At 42.4% G+C, this 14,653-nt stretch overlaps 1 gene segment (V, D, J or C); it reads left to right on the top strand.

Annotated features, from left to right (window-relative positions):
- The first annotated feature begins 13,858 nt into the window (after positions 1-13,858).
- Positions 13,859-14,608, top strand: LOC131906342 (immunoglobulin kappa variable 2-28-like). The segment is given in 2 exon segments: positions 13,859-13,907; positions 14,277-14,608. Coding segments are annotated over 2 exon segments (381 nt in total).
- Positions 14,609-14,653: the final 45 nt, after the last annotated feature.

A 14,653-nucleotide genomic window follows, 5' to 3' on the forward strand; every position in this document is an offset into this window, starting at 1 on the left:
GAACCACCCCACCAATCAAAACATAACTGAGAATTGATGAGGGATCAAACAGCCTTTTTATATTATGCCAAACCTTTTCAAAAATAAAGATTCAAAGGCCATAACCTCTACCCTTGACTGATTTAACTGGAAAATTTTATGTTAGCTATAATGAATAATATAGAAACTTAGCTGACCATGAGCCCCTAATATATTTTGCTATTTCTCAGCTTGCTAAACCAATGTTCCTTATCTCCAAAGGTATCATACAAAATGTGGAAAAGTGAGGGTCCATAAGTCTTCAGCCTTTAGAGGGGCAATGAGAGCAAGAAAGAGTAATGTATACATTACCCATCCTGGGTTATCTCTTCATTGGTAGAAGCAGGCCAGGCAAATATCTCTTGTGACTCATTTTGGTATAGTGGCACTCTAAGGAAAAACACAAGCATACCTTCTCCCACAGGTTAGCAGGGGAGCTGATGGCTGCCATTGGAGGGAGATAGGATCTCTCTCTATCTCATCAGGGGCAGGGATGTGTTCCTTGGCAGAGATGCCCCTTGCTTGTAGGCCAGGCTAACCTTCTTGTCATCAAAATACAATGTCACATAAATGTTATTAGACATTCTCATTTTATCATTACAAAGTGGTAATGTCTGATGTTCAAATATTTCAAATAATGTTTTGAGAAAATGATATTTTACAAAATAAAGGCATTATAGAAAATAGTCAACCTGATTATCCTTTGCTTTATACCTAGTATCCACTCATGAATGAGTACATACAGTGTCTGTCTTTCTGAGTCTAGGTTACCTCACTCAGGATGATACTTTCTAGTTCTACCCATTTGCTTGCAAATTTCATGATGTCATTGTCTTTTAAAGTAGAATAATACTACATTGTGTACACATAGCATATTTTCTTTTTCCATTCTTTGGTTGAGGGGCATCTAGGTTGTTTCCAGGTTCTGGCTATTATAAACAATGCTGCTATGAACATAGTTGAGCGAATGTTCTTGTGGTATATGCTCAAGAGTAGTATGCTTGGGTCTAGAGCCTTCATCCAGTAACTGATAGAAGCAGATGCAGAGATCCACAACTAAGCACCAGGCTGAGCTCTAGTAACCCAGTCAAAGAGAGTGATGAGGGATTCTATGAGCAAGGAGAGTCAAGATCATGATGGGAAAATCTATAGAAACAACTGAACCAAGCTCATAGGAATTCACTAACTTCAGACTGAGAGTGGAGAAACCTGCATGGGACCAGACTAGACCCTCTGCTTATGTATGGGAGACAGTTGTGTAGCTATGTCTGTTTGAGGGAAATGGGATCAGGATCTATCCCTGGTGCATGAGCTGTCTTTCTGTATCCCATTACTTATGGTTGGACACCTTGCTCACCCTTGATGCAGCAGAGAGGGGCTTGGTCCTGCCTTAACTGAATGTATCAGGCTTTACCATCCCCCCATGGGAGGATTTACAATTTTGGAGGAGGGGATGAAGGGTGGTTTGGTGGGAGATACAGGGGGAATGTAGAGGGAGCTGGAGGAGGCATTCGAGGGGGATCTCTGGTTGGTATGTAAAATGAATAAAAAAATTTTAAATAAAAAAATAAAGAAAAAAATTAATCAACATCTCAGTTATAATATTTCTTACAATTTATGTCTTCACGGAGCATATTAGGTGTGTGAGATTCTTGGGTTTTTCAGAAGGGAGTACCATGAACTCTATCTTCAAACCAATACAAGTCTGAAATTAGCCCCTCAGCACAGCCCTGACTCATCACCCCTTGCCCGGCCCCGCGGGCCAGGTTATTTGATGAGACCCGAGGAGGCACCTCCTGAAAGATCAATGGGGGCGAGAGAGAAAGGAGACCAGGCGCGTAAAGGAAGACAAAGTCAGTCTGAGTTGCGTCGAGGTCTCCGTTTATTGACTGGGTGTTGAGGCTTATAAACAGGGCTTCAGGCAGGGAGGGGGAACAGGGGAAGCATGGAGAGAAGGATGGAAAATTCCTAAGGGAGGGTGAGGTCACTTTGGTCCCAGGCCCCTGAAGCTGGCTGATTAGCAGGTACTCCAGGAAGTTGTACAGCCTGAGGTTAGGCCAGGAACTTCCTGCTTTTGTAAGGTTTGATAAAGTAAGGACACCGCTGTCCGGAATCGGTCCCTAACAGTTCCCCCTCTTTTCTCAAAAATGGATCAAGTCCATGTGATCGGGGTGGTCCGAGAGAGTCCCTGTCTTAGGCTACACAGGGGGCTTCCCACGCTCGGCAGCATGCCGTGTTGAGCCGGTCTCGGGCGACCTCTGTATGCTGTTGTCTCCGGCGTGGGCCCTGTACTATTCCCGTCATTGAGTACCCTCTAGCAGGACCGTGGGGACGTTAGGGCCTTAGGACACTGAATCTGAGTCCTTGATGGGGCTCCTGGCCGGCCTCCTCGGAATCTACTCTGTGATAATGAATCGAGACGTGTCGTGGTAAGGCCGAATCAATCTGATTTTTGATAAACCGAGACAACCACTGAAAGGCCCAGGGACCAAAGGTCAAACCACCCATGCTGATTTTCAAACTCCCTTTTTCTTTGAGCCAGCTTTTCCCTTAATTTTTCCATCGATTCCCTGACAATACCAGTATGGTCAGCATAAAAGCAGCATTCTTTCTTCAAGGCTGCACATAATCCCCCCTCCTTTAAAAATAGTAAATCCAGACCTCTTATGTTTTGTAACACAACCTCAGAGAGTGTGGTTAAAGATTTCTCCAGAGCAGAAATGGATCTTTCTATGGCCTCTAGGTCAGTAGTCATAGCCATTTGTAACTGCATAAGGTGGTTGCTCTGCACGAGAGCAGTAGTTCCTGTACCAATTCCTGCAGTGATGCCCCAATACCTAACAAGAGGGCAATAGTCATAGACACAGGCTCTCGGGTGTATCTGCCTCTCTGCTCAAAGAATTCCATATCGGAGACTAATTGGACCAGCGCATAAGAGTTTTTCCATTATCAATGGCAAAGCGAGCTTCCCCTTATTTAGTTTTTGCCATCTGCAAGTGTGTCATGGGTTCAGAGGTGGATATTGGAATTCTAGCATCCTCAGTTTAATGGTACCCAGACATGAATCATCATTTAGTTAAGACAGTGATATAAGAGCCAACAGTAATTAGCAGAAGCACAAGGCCAAAAGCCTTGTGATGGCTGACAGAGTTCCTTATCCTCAAGGAACTTGGAACTTTATCTCAGGTTCCCTATGACAAGAAATTCCCTTTTGAGCTAACATTCCAGGGTGGGGGGGAAACAGGGTCGATGTTTTCTCTCTTCTATAATTACTTCCTGCTGACATTGGGACGTTGTTATCAAGGCCCTGGAAAGCCAGAATGTTAGTCAAAGACAAGAGGGAACGTTTTATTGACCAGCTGAAGAGATGGTATGCGTATCGGCTGAATTGGTCCATATCAGCTTTCAGCAAGTTCAGGGCTCATAGTCATTTGCAGTTGGTTGTCACCAGCAAATGATGCTTGGATGTATCTGTCAGCCAAGTGGAAACCTGTTGAGACAGATATAAACTAGGAACAGGAGTTAAAACTTACAAACTTATTTGGAACTTTTAGACCCATAGTCTTAGTAATTGTAGTATTATCAATTTGCCCTGAAATCCATAGTGTCTTTTTTATCTAGAGAACCAAATATAGATTGGACTGAAATTTCCTTGGCCCAATGAAAAGCATCTGTAAGTCTATATTTAGAACCTGTTTATCCTTTTTAAAGAGACTTATTAGCTTTAATTAATTAATCCATTGATCAATCAATTACTAAGCTGAGAAAGCTATAGCTAGTCCAGTAATCAAAGATCTGAGAAGCATAAACTTTACCTGAGTGCAGACTTTTAAGTCTATTTAAAAAACAACAGAGACTATCCATTACCCAGACTGCCATCATCCCAGGCTCCTATAGTCTTCATAGTGTTAGCAGGACAGGTGTCAGGACAGCATCGTCCACAATTCAGGTGGCATCTTCTTGTCGTTGTCTCATATCTTCTTTGGAGACCTTGGGAGTCATTGCTAGGAGCTGGGGAGCTCGGAGTCTCTGTTTGCTATAGTAAGCTTTTTATCAAATACTGTAAATGCCATATTTAACAGATCTTTGACAGGTTTGAGGACCATTATCTATTAAATGTATCTGAGCCAAACAAATCTAGGCCCAATCTTAAAAATATCTCTAAGTTTGGTAACAATAACCAGGCCAATTTGTTCTCCTATAGATATATTAGTCAAATATACCTCTTAGTTTTTTTTTATTTAAATAGAACAGTTTATGCTTTAAACTAGTATCTGAATAGCCAGATGACTAGTATTAACTTGTATTTCTTAACACAAAGGACATACAAACTCAGACATTCAAAACCAAACATACATGTGGCCACATTTTTCATTCATACCTGTAGAGTAGACAGACATTTTTACAACTATGACCCTTTGGAGTCTCAATGTAACAGCAGAATAGCAAGACAAAGAAATCTGAAACATGTTTCATTTATATATATATATCTCAAGTCATTTTTTATAAAAACATTATTTTTTATCTTAACCAACAATAATTTGAAACCAATTCTCTTAAATGATGGCAAGTATTTGTAACCCACTGAATTCAAATGACCAAAACCCATTGTTACAGAATGCAAAAAGCAAGGTTTATTCAGATAAAGTAAGTTTACAAGCCTCAGCAGGGGGCTCGTTCCAAATCTCTCACACATAGCAGGGAGATTAGAAGGAGCGCGCCCTTTCTTTGTGAGGCTAGTTCTTAAAGACATAGACTACATAATTCATCTCTCACAGCCCGCCTTCCTTCTGGTTCACATCAGTAATTTTTTTATATTATCTTTATTTCTTGTTTGTTAAACAACCATGTCTAGGAGTTTTACGAGCTGTCTCCGGGGTTCGAGAAGTTTGGGATGTTTTATGACCACTTAGCCTCTGCCAGATGCTCATATATTCTGACTCTGTGTTTTTCTAAGTTTCTGTAGCTGATAAAGCCACCTGGGAAAAAGGGGTCTTGCTGTGGGATGTATGGCAAATGTGTTGCTAATTAATCAATAAAACACTGATTGGCCGTTGGCTAGGCAGGAAGTATAGGTGGGGCAAGGAGGAGAATAAAGCTGGGAAGTGGAAGGCTGAGTCAGAGAGACACTGCCAGCCGCCATGATGAGAAACAGCTTGTGAAGATACCGGTAAGCCACGAGCCATGTGGCAAGGTATAGATTAATAGAAATGGGTTAATTCGTGATAGAAGAAGTAGATAACAAGAAGCCTGCCACGGCCATACAGTTTGTAAGCAACATAAGTTTCTGTGTTTACTTGGTCGGGTCTGAGAGGCTGTGGGACTGGCAGGTGAAAGAGATTTGTCCTGACTGTGGGCCAGGCAAGGAAAATTCAAGCTACAAATGGCGTCCAACGTGGTGGCAAGAGTTTCCACCTAAAAACTGAGAAAAAAGAATCTAAAACGGAGCTAAAAACAGTTCCTAATTGTCTCTCTCAAATGAGCGGCAGCTGCCTGTTTGAGCTACTTGTGGGTTCCTAGCATGCGCGCTCGACCTGCAGTATGGCGGGAATGAGGCCTCTGCAAGTGGCACATTAAGCTGCATGGTGGATTTAGACTTTGACAGTACAAAACAAAAAAAGAGGTTTCTGGACTACATGCTGCTTGGATAAAAGCATAGACCCACGATAGCTCCCAGAGCTTGTGGTAAATGTAGCCATGATGGGAAGCTGAGGTGGGCAGAGCCAGCAGCCACAGCTGCTGCAGTTTAAAGCAATAGATTCACAATAAGACAGATTCAGATGTAATAGTTTACAATGTGTGTAAAAATGTACGTAGGCTTGAAAGAGAAAGAAAAAGGAATATATACAGTTATATAAAGAAATAATTTTTAAAAATAAAGTCTTTAAAGAGACAGTAAAAGTAGTATAAAAAATAAGCCACGTGAAGATGAATATTACACAGAGAATCTGGATTGTGTTGTCTTTGGGATTTTTAACTGTAGAAAAACATTTGATTGTAAAAGCTGTTGAGTTATGCCAAAATGTATATTTTAAAGGTAACTTGACTTCAAAATTTGGATATAAAGATATGTTGCTTTGGAAAAGAGTCTCTGCTTTTGTTTCCACAGAAAGCCAGAGGCTATGGATTTGTTCCAGATTAAGATACATCAGGTTTGACCAGCCAAGACCCCCTGAAAGGTCTCCGATGACACCATGGCCCAGATGATCCAACATCCAGAATGGTTTGAAGGCATCTGGCTCAGACGATACAGCCTCATGGACTATTCCATAATTCTAAAATTTTCTTTGTTTCCCCATAAGATACAGCGCCCCCCTCCAGCAGGAAGTAGTAAGAGAAGCTACGCCCAAATTCCCAAATTATATGTAATTTTACTTTGTTAAGGTTAAAACCTTCCTTTTTGAAAAAAAAAAAGGGGGGAAGTGCTGTGGGATGTATGGCAAATGTGTTGCTAATTAATCAATAAAACACTGATTGGCCGTTGGCTAGGCAGGAAGTATAGGTGGGGCAAGGAGGAGAATAAAGCTGGGAAGTGGAAGGCTGAGTCAGAGAGACACTGCCAGCCGCCATGATGAGAAACAGCTTGTGAAGATACCGGTAAGCCACGAGCCATGTGGCAAGGTATAGATTAATAGAAATGGGTTAATTCGTGATAGAAGAAGTAGATAACAAGAAGCCTGCCACGGCCATACAGTTTGTAAGCAACATAAGTTTCTCTGTTTACTTGGTCGGGTCTGAGAGGCTGTGGGACTGGCAGGTGAAAGAGATTTGTCCTGACTGTGGGCCAGGCAAGGAAAATTCAAGCTACAGGGTCTAACTTCTTATCTACACTTAGGAATCCTGGTTTAGGCTCCTCTTTGTCTGTAGGAGATAGAGGAAGGGGGGGTTATTGAGGTTTCACACCATGTAAATTTTTATTTTTCCTGTGGAAACAAAAGCAATTTTTTTTCCCAGTATCTTGAACTGGTAATTTAACATTTCTTTTTAAGCAATATCAGGACAGAGAAGGGTTAACAAGAGAAGCTGCTGGCCAGCAGAAGAGACCTTGAAGTTATCACAGTAAAGGAAGGGAGGGTCAGATTCTCTCTTTAGTGTTCACACAGTTTTTGTCAATTGCAGGCAGTCCCCATTGCCCTGTCCAGAGCTCCTGTCTTTGCCCACCTGTACAGAGAGCACGCACCCCCACCCTCGTGAGAGCAGCCAGCTGGCTGCAGTCCTGATAGCAAGAGAGCTAGGGAGGGACGGAGATGGCCTTTGTTATGCCTCTCTCTCCTCCTCTTCCTCTAGGAAAATAAGGGAGGTTAGCAGACAGAAACAAATAACATTTACACAGACAATCCAAGAACTGGAACATCAGCACTGAGAGGATGGCCTCATTCACAGCCAGCAAGCCCCTCCTGCAGTATGCAAGCCCCACCTGGCAGGAGCTACCTGTTTATCTCAGTTCAATCAGGGAGTGGGGGTGGGGAACTCAGTTCCCTCCTTTGTGGCTCACACATCCTTCCAGTGGGCTAGGCAAAGGTCTAGTAGAGAAGAAGGGAACTGTCCCATAGCGTCCGTCACAGTCAAGTCAACAAAGAGAACAATTAATACATTACACACAAGACCAAGGGCACACGAAAAAACTTTGCCCCAACAAAACAACCAACAAAGCTCCAAGAACAATGACAGCCTGATGTGCTCTGGGGGAGGGGTAACCCTCTAGGCTCAATCACACCAAAAACAATCCAGACTCGAGGATCTCTGTCCTTGATCAAACAGACATCAGGGGCTTCCACATCCCTGTCAGTCAGACATGCACCTTTTTTTTTTTTTTTTTTTTATTCATACACTTTATTATTCTGTGACAGTTCTCTCTCTACACAGCTTCTATTCTGCTCTCATGTCTAGCTCCTTTCTTGCCTGATTTCTCTATATTTATCTACCTCTAGGTTCTATCTTAATTCCTTCATATAATTCTGACCCTTCTAGGTTCTCATCTATCTAGTTCTTTCCCCTATCAGCTCCTCTCCCATCTCCTTCTCTCTCATCTGGCTCTTTCTCATCTTGTTCTTCCCCATCTGGCTCTTCCTCATCTTCCATCTCGTTCCTCTAGTCCTCTCTTTTAGCCCTTCAATCTAGTTCTTCCCCATCTCAGTTTGTTCCTCTCAAGTTCTTACCCATCTAGTTCTTCCATTCTCTTTTTTCTTTTCCTTTCTGTGCCCTGGAAGTCCCGATATATAAAAGGGAGGGTCCGAGCTAAACTGTGTAAAGCTATTACTTAACATCCACCTCTCCTAGGTGGTGTCTCCTTGTGGAATTTAGACCTTAAGTCAGGAGACTTGTATGTGGGTGGTTATCACTGTTAGTCCTCGGAAATTGGGTGACCACCTGGGCGGTGTCTCCTTGTGGAATTTACCTTAAGTCAGGAGACTCGCCTGTGGGTGGTTATCACTGTTAGTCCTCGGAAGTTGGGTGACCACCTGGGTGGTGTCTCCTTTAGTCCTTGAAAATGGCTAGGGGAGATATCTGATTCCAGAGAAAGCCTTTCCTGGGGCTGTTCTCCAAATGCCTGGAATGTGTATGTCTAGAGAGTAATCAGTGCACATTGTTAGCCCTTCTTAGGGAAAAATCAATTGGGAAAACTATGAAGGCACACATGATTTTTATAACAGAATACAGCTGATATATAACAAGCCAAGTAACACCAAAAACTCCTTAGGATTTGGCTTCCTCTGGAGGAATTGCCTGATTCCTCCAGGTAGTGACTTTGCCATAACCAGCTGAGTTTTTATGATATATTCCTGCGGCCTGCAGCAGTTCCCCTTTTTTCGTTTAGTTAAATTTTTTTTTTTTTTTTTTTTTTTTTTGTTGAAGAGAAGGAGAGAGTAAAGTAACAATGATCACAACAAAACATACAAAAAAAACTCATAAAATGGCTCTGACAAATTCCCGGGACAAAATACAAAGTGGCACTTCCTCCCATCGTGGGGGAAGATACCCAAAGATGCTCCTAAACCAAATCGTCACCTCTGAGGTGGCTTTAGGGCTCTGGGACGTCTCCCTTCGCCACCAGGTTCACTGTCCGGACACGTCTGCCCCAGTGAGAGCCTGCAAAGTACAAATCGATCGACCGGTACAAAACAAAAGTAACATGACAGAGACACAGACAGGACAGAGAGCGCTCTTACCGTAGATGTCAATAAACCTCTGGACCCTTGGGTGTCAGGCAGGGGGAGTTTGAGAGAAAATCCTCTGCAAGGGCTAGTAAATGTGAAACACGCCCATCTCCCTCTGCTTCCTTTAGAACATCTCTAATCACACCATAAAAACTAAAAAAGGCGTCGGGGACATTTTCCCCGTCTCTGAGTAATTTGTTAATATCTTTTCCAACCTTGTTCCAAGTCAGAGGGTGAATTCCTGGTCCATTAATCACTAACCAGGGACATTTCTCCTCCGCATATTGGAAGAATTTTATCAAATCCTTTTTCTTAACTCTTATTCCTTTCTCCCTAAGATTACCTTTTCATCTCCTTTAGAAAAACAGCCTCTTTAGATAAATTTTTGCCCATGATCGATGGGACGACATACTTACCTCAAGACTCTCCCGCGTTGCACAAGTGATGCAGTCCGGGCGTCTCTACCCTGATTCTCTGGGGCCCCTTCCGTTGTCCATTGTCCGTCGTCCGGCAGGTCACCGTTCCTCGAGCCCCACGTTCGGGCGCCACTTGCCCGGCCCCGCGGGCCAGGTTATTTGATGAGACCCGAGGAGGCACCTCCTGAAAGATCAATGGGGGCGAGAGAGAAAGGAGACCAGGCGCGTAAAGGAAGACAAAGTCAGTCTGAGTTGCGTCGAGGTCTCCGTTTATTGACTGGGTGTTGAGGCTTATAAACAGGGCTTCAGGCAGGGAGGGGGAACAGGGGAAGCATGGAGAGAAGGATGGAAAATTCCTAAGGGAGGGTGAGGTCACTTTGGTCCCAGGCCCCTGAAGCTGGCTGATTAGCAGGTACTCCAGGAAGTTGTACAGCCTGAGGTTAGGCCAGGAACTTCCTGCTTTTGTAAGGTTTGATAAAGTAAGGACACCGCTGTCCGGAATCGGTCCCCAACAACCCCTGCCTTTGGTAACTATTTTAATCAAGATACAGAAAATAAAAATTACTGGCAAAGACTACAGTGACAGGTTTAAAAAATGGATTGCACCCTTGCTATTTTAATATAAACAAAACACTTTTTAACTGTGATCATTTTTTTGTAATTGCTTCACATACAGTTCAAGTAAGCATCTAAGGTACCTACAAAGAGGAATTAAAGCTAATAACCCTGAGAGAAGTAGATTCTTTATAGGGTGAAAAAATAGACTTATAGTTCTCAAAACACTACATAGAAAACAGTAGAATAATTATTATAATTATTTCTAGTATAATGCATCTCATTCTCCATAGGCCATTCTTTAAAAAAAATATTAAGTTCTTTGTTGTGTGTGTCTATGTATATGTGCACATGCATGCGATGCATGGTGCCAGTATACTCAGAGGACATATTGGGTAGTTGATCTTGTGAGTTCTGGGGATCAAACTTAGATGGTAAGGCTTGGGATAAGTGTCTTTACCACTGGAGCCACCCAATGGCTCCATCTTAGGAAATTCTGAATACTTTGACTTATATGGTGTACACATAAATGAGGATGAGCAATCAGATATTTGTTAGTAGTAGATTGTCTAAATTGTTATAAGAAATTTTATTGTTTGTAGCTAAAGTTTTCCTGTGTCCCGGCCTGTGGGTAGTCAGGACAAATCTCTCCCACTAGCGTCCCCCAAGTAAACATACAGTGGCTTATATTAATTAAACTGCTTGGCCATTAGCGCAGGCCTACCACTGACTAGCTCTTACATTTAAAGTAACCCATAATTCTTATTTATGTTTAGCCATGTGGCTTGGTACCTTTTTCCAGTTCTGCCTTCACAACTTGCTTCTTGTGGTGGCGGCTAGAAGTGTCTCCTGACTCAGCCTTCCCCTTACCAGCACTCTCCTCTCTTTTTGTCCCGCCTGCCTGGCTACTGGCCAATCAGCACTTTATTTATTAACCAATCAGAGCAACACATTCATAGCATACAGAGCGATATCCACAGCAATTATTTATATTCTTAAGGAAAAATTTACTGCCCATCTCACCTTTCCTTAAGAAGGCCTTTAGTGCCAGGCAGTGGTGGTGCACACCATTAATCCCAACACTTGGGAAGCAGAGACAGGAGGATCTCTGTGAGTTCAAGGCCAGCCTGGTCTACAGAGCTAATTCAAGATATTACAAGGAGAAATCCTGTCTTGAGAAACCAAAAAAAAAAAAAAAAAAAAAAAAAAAAGGCCATTAGGCTTAACTATTTTGCTTGTTTGTTTTTCTGTCTTTCTTGTTCTTATAGGATTTGATTATTTAATTATCATTCAAAAAGTTACTTCAACTAGGTTAAATCCCTAATGTTGATAATTAAAACCCTTGAGAAATAGTACTAGTGATGTTAAGTTTAAATTTAGAATAGCCTGAAAGAAGAACATTCCATCCATTCTACTCCCAAATTCTGACTAGAACACACACCTGCATGAAACTTCAGTCCATGATGTTATCTTGGCATTCATGGGCCTTGTAGATTGTATCTCAATACATAAATATACATCCTTTCTCCCTCGAATCCATCTGCCCTTTGCTACAGGTTGCAGGGATCATATCTGTTTTCTACAAACACAAGAGACTCTTTATGCCATTTCATTCTTTAGAGTGGGCTTCTCTCCCTTCATACTTTACATACAGCTGTACAAAGCATGGTATTTGCATATTGCTCCCTAGGGAGTACCTCTGGTTAGAAGTCTAGGACAAAAGCTAGCCACTCTTTCTGTGTGGTGATATTTTATTTGTGCACTCCAACAAATCTTACCTGGGGATCAGATGACAAAAACAGCCACTATATTAAACATAGAGGTCAGGCAGTACTCTCACATACCTTTAATCCTAGCATTCAGGAGGCAAAGATCCATCCAGATCTCTGTGAGTTCAAGGCCACACTGGGAACAGAGCCAGGCATGGTGGCACATGCCTTTAACCCCGTGCTAGTCAACCATGAAGGTCTGGAGGTCTATACAGACAAACAGGAAGTGATAGAGCTGAGTGGAAAGATGAGGTGGTGTAGCTGGGCAGAGAGAGGAAGTAAGATGGCAGGACACAGAAAGGTATACAGTTGTGAGTATACAGGAAGTAGCTCTCTCTTGGGTTGAGGATTTCCTAGTGATAAGAACTTGTGCCTTGGCTTGTTCTATTCCTCTGATCTCTCAGATTTTACCCCAATATCTGGCTCCTGTTTTTTTTTTTTTTATTAATAATACCATTTAGCAAGTCATCTTACATTTCTGCCTTGACTACTCAGGATTTTTCAAATCAAGTTCTCAGAATGAGGTGCCCTGCCCAGGTCCTGAGGCTGCATGTACTCTGGATTCCTGGTAAAGAGAAGAAAAGATGAAGAAGGAGAATGTGAGTGGATGGGGATTTTGGGGGCCTTGCTGATGTGGATGCAGTTTCTCTCCATGTGTGAGACTTCCAGATGTGTACTCAAAGAATGAGCCTGTGAGGTTTAGAGAGTGAAGGTAGGAGAACCTGTGATTTTGTGGCAACTCTGACAAGTACCAACACAGGTGGTGCAGGTGATTTCTAGAGAGTCTTTATGCTCTTTCTACATAGGTGTTTTATTTTGAGCAGTTTTAGAGAATGAATGAAAGCCATGAAGATAATATACAGGAAAAAAATAAAGGAAAGTTATTTTAAAGCATTATTATGTTAGTTGCCTTCCATTTCTCTTATTTCAGGGGCCACTGGGGATATTTTGGTTACCCAGGATTCATAATCCAATCCAATTACTCCCAGACAGTCAGCTTCCATCTTCTGTAGTTCTCTGCATCATAATTCTCTATTGTCCTCCTGTCTGTCAGTACAATGGAATAGCCTTTCCTTTCTTGAAATCATTAAGTGTAGTGTTTGCCACCCATGAGGAATTTGAGTTGCATCATGAGTTCATTCATACAAGAAAAAGCATTATACATATCAAAATCAGGGACAACACTGGAGTCTATATTAAAGCCACTGATTGACTTAAGAGAGATGTTGTCCACTCAAAGACTCCCCTTCAATTAGCTTAAAACCCCAATGTTTATAAATAAATCCCAGCCGGGTGGTGGTGGTGCACGCCTTTAATCCCAGCACTCAGGAGGCAGAGCCAGGCGAATCTCTGTGAGTTTGAGGCCTACCAAGTGAGTCCCACGAAAGGCGCAAAGCTACACAGAGAAACCCTGTCTCAAAAAACCAAAAGAAACCAAAAAAAAAAAAACCCAAAAACAAAAACAAAAAAAACAAAAACAAAAATAAATAAATCCCTTGAGCATTAACACTACTGGGGCAGATGTTAAGTCTCTGTAATTCCCTGGAGGAAGAGGGGCAAGCTGCCCATTCTCCTCCCAAATGCTGCCAAGACACAAACCTGCATGGACTTTACATTGCTGGTGTCATCTTGCCATGCTGGGGCCTTGTAAATTGGCTATATCTCTATTTATGCAGATCCAGCATTTCTCAGTGGAGGCCATCTGCCCTCTGCTATAGGCAGCATGGACTGTATCCCTTTTTCCACAAACACGGGAGATACTTTATGTCACTTCACTCCTAAGAGTAAGTGTTCTCTTTGCTTGCTACTTTTCATGCAGCTGTACCAACGAGGGAATTTGCATATTGCTCCCTAGGGAGGACCTCTCTTTGTAAGTCCAAGACAAAAGCTAGCCCCTCTTTCTGCCTTGACTACTCAGGACTCTTCATATCAAGTTCTCAAAATGAGGTTCACTGCTCAGCTCCTGGGGCTATTTGTGCTCTGGATTCTTGGTAAGAAGAGAAACAAGAAGAAGGAGAATGTGAAGGGACTGATGATTTCTGGGGCCCTGCTGACACAGATGCACGTTCTGTCCATGTGTAAGATTGCAAGTATTATTCTCCAGGAATGTGCTTATGAGGTTCAGAGGGTAAAGGAAGGAGAATCTATGCTCTTGTAGCAACTCTGACAACTACCAAAGGAGAGAGTCTAGGTGATTTCCAGATAGTCTCTACTATCTTTATGTTGGTATTTTATGTTGAACAATTTTAGAATATGAAGAAAAATCATGAACACAACAAATAAGAAATAAACACAGGAAGGAAAAATTACTTTATTATAATAGTATGTTTGTGCATAACCTTTTATTTCTCTTATTTCAGGAGCTAGTGGGGATATTGTGATGACCCAGGATGCACTCTCAACTTCTGTCACTCTTGGAGAATCAGCTTCCATCTCCTGCAGGTCTAGTAAGAGTCTCCTACATAGTAATGGTGTCACTTACTTACATTGGAACCTGCAGAGGCCAGGCCAGTCTCCTCAGCTCCTGATACATCGGATGTCCAACCTTGCCTCAGGAGTCTCAGGCAGGTTCAGTGGCAGTGGGTCAGGGACAGATTTCACACTGACAATCAGTAGAGTGGAGGCTGAGGATATTGGTGTTTATTACTGTCAGCAAACTCTAGAACTTCCTCCCACAGTGATACAGCCCTGAACAAAAATCTCCCTGCTTGAAGTGAGAAAGCATCCTCTTAAGTTC

The sequence above is a fragment of the Peromyscus eremicus genome, chromosome 3, assembly GCF_949786415.1.
Source record: "Peromyscus eremicus chromosome 3, PerEre_H2_v1, whole genome shotgun sequence".
NCBI classification, from domain to species: domain Eukaryota; kingdom Metazoa; phylum Chordata; class Mammalia; order Rodentia; family Cricetidae; genus Peromyscus; species Peromyscus eremicus.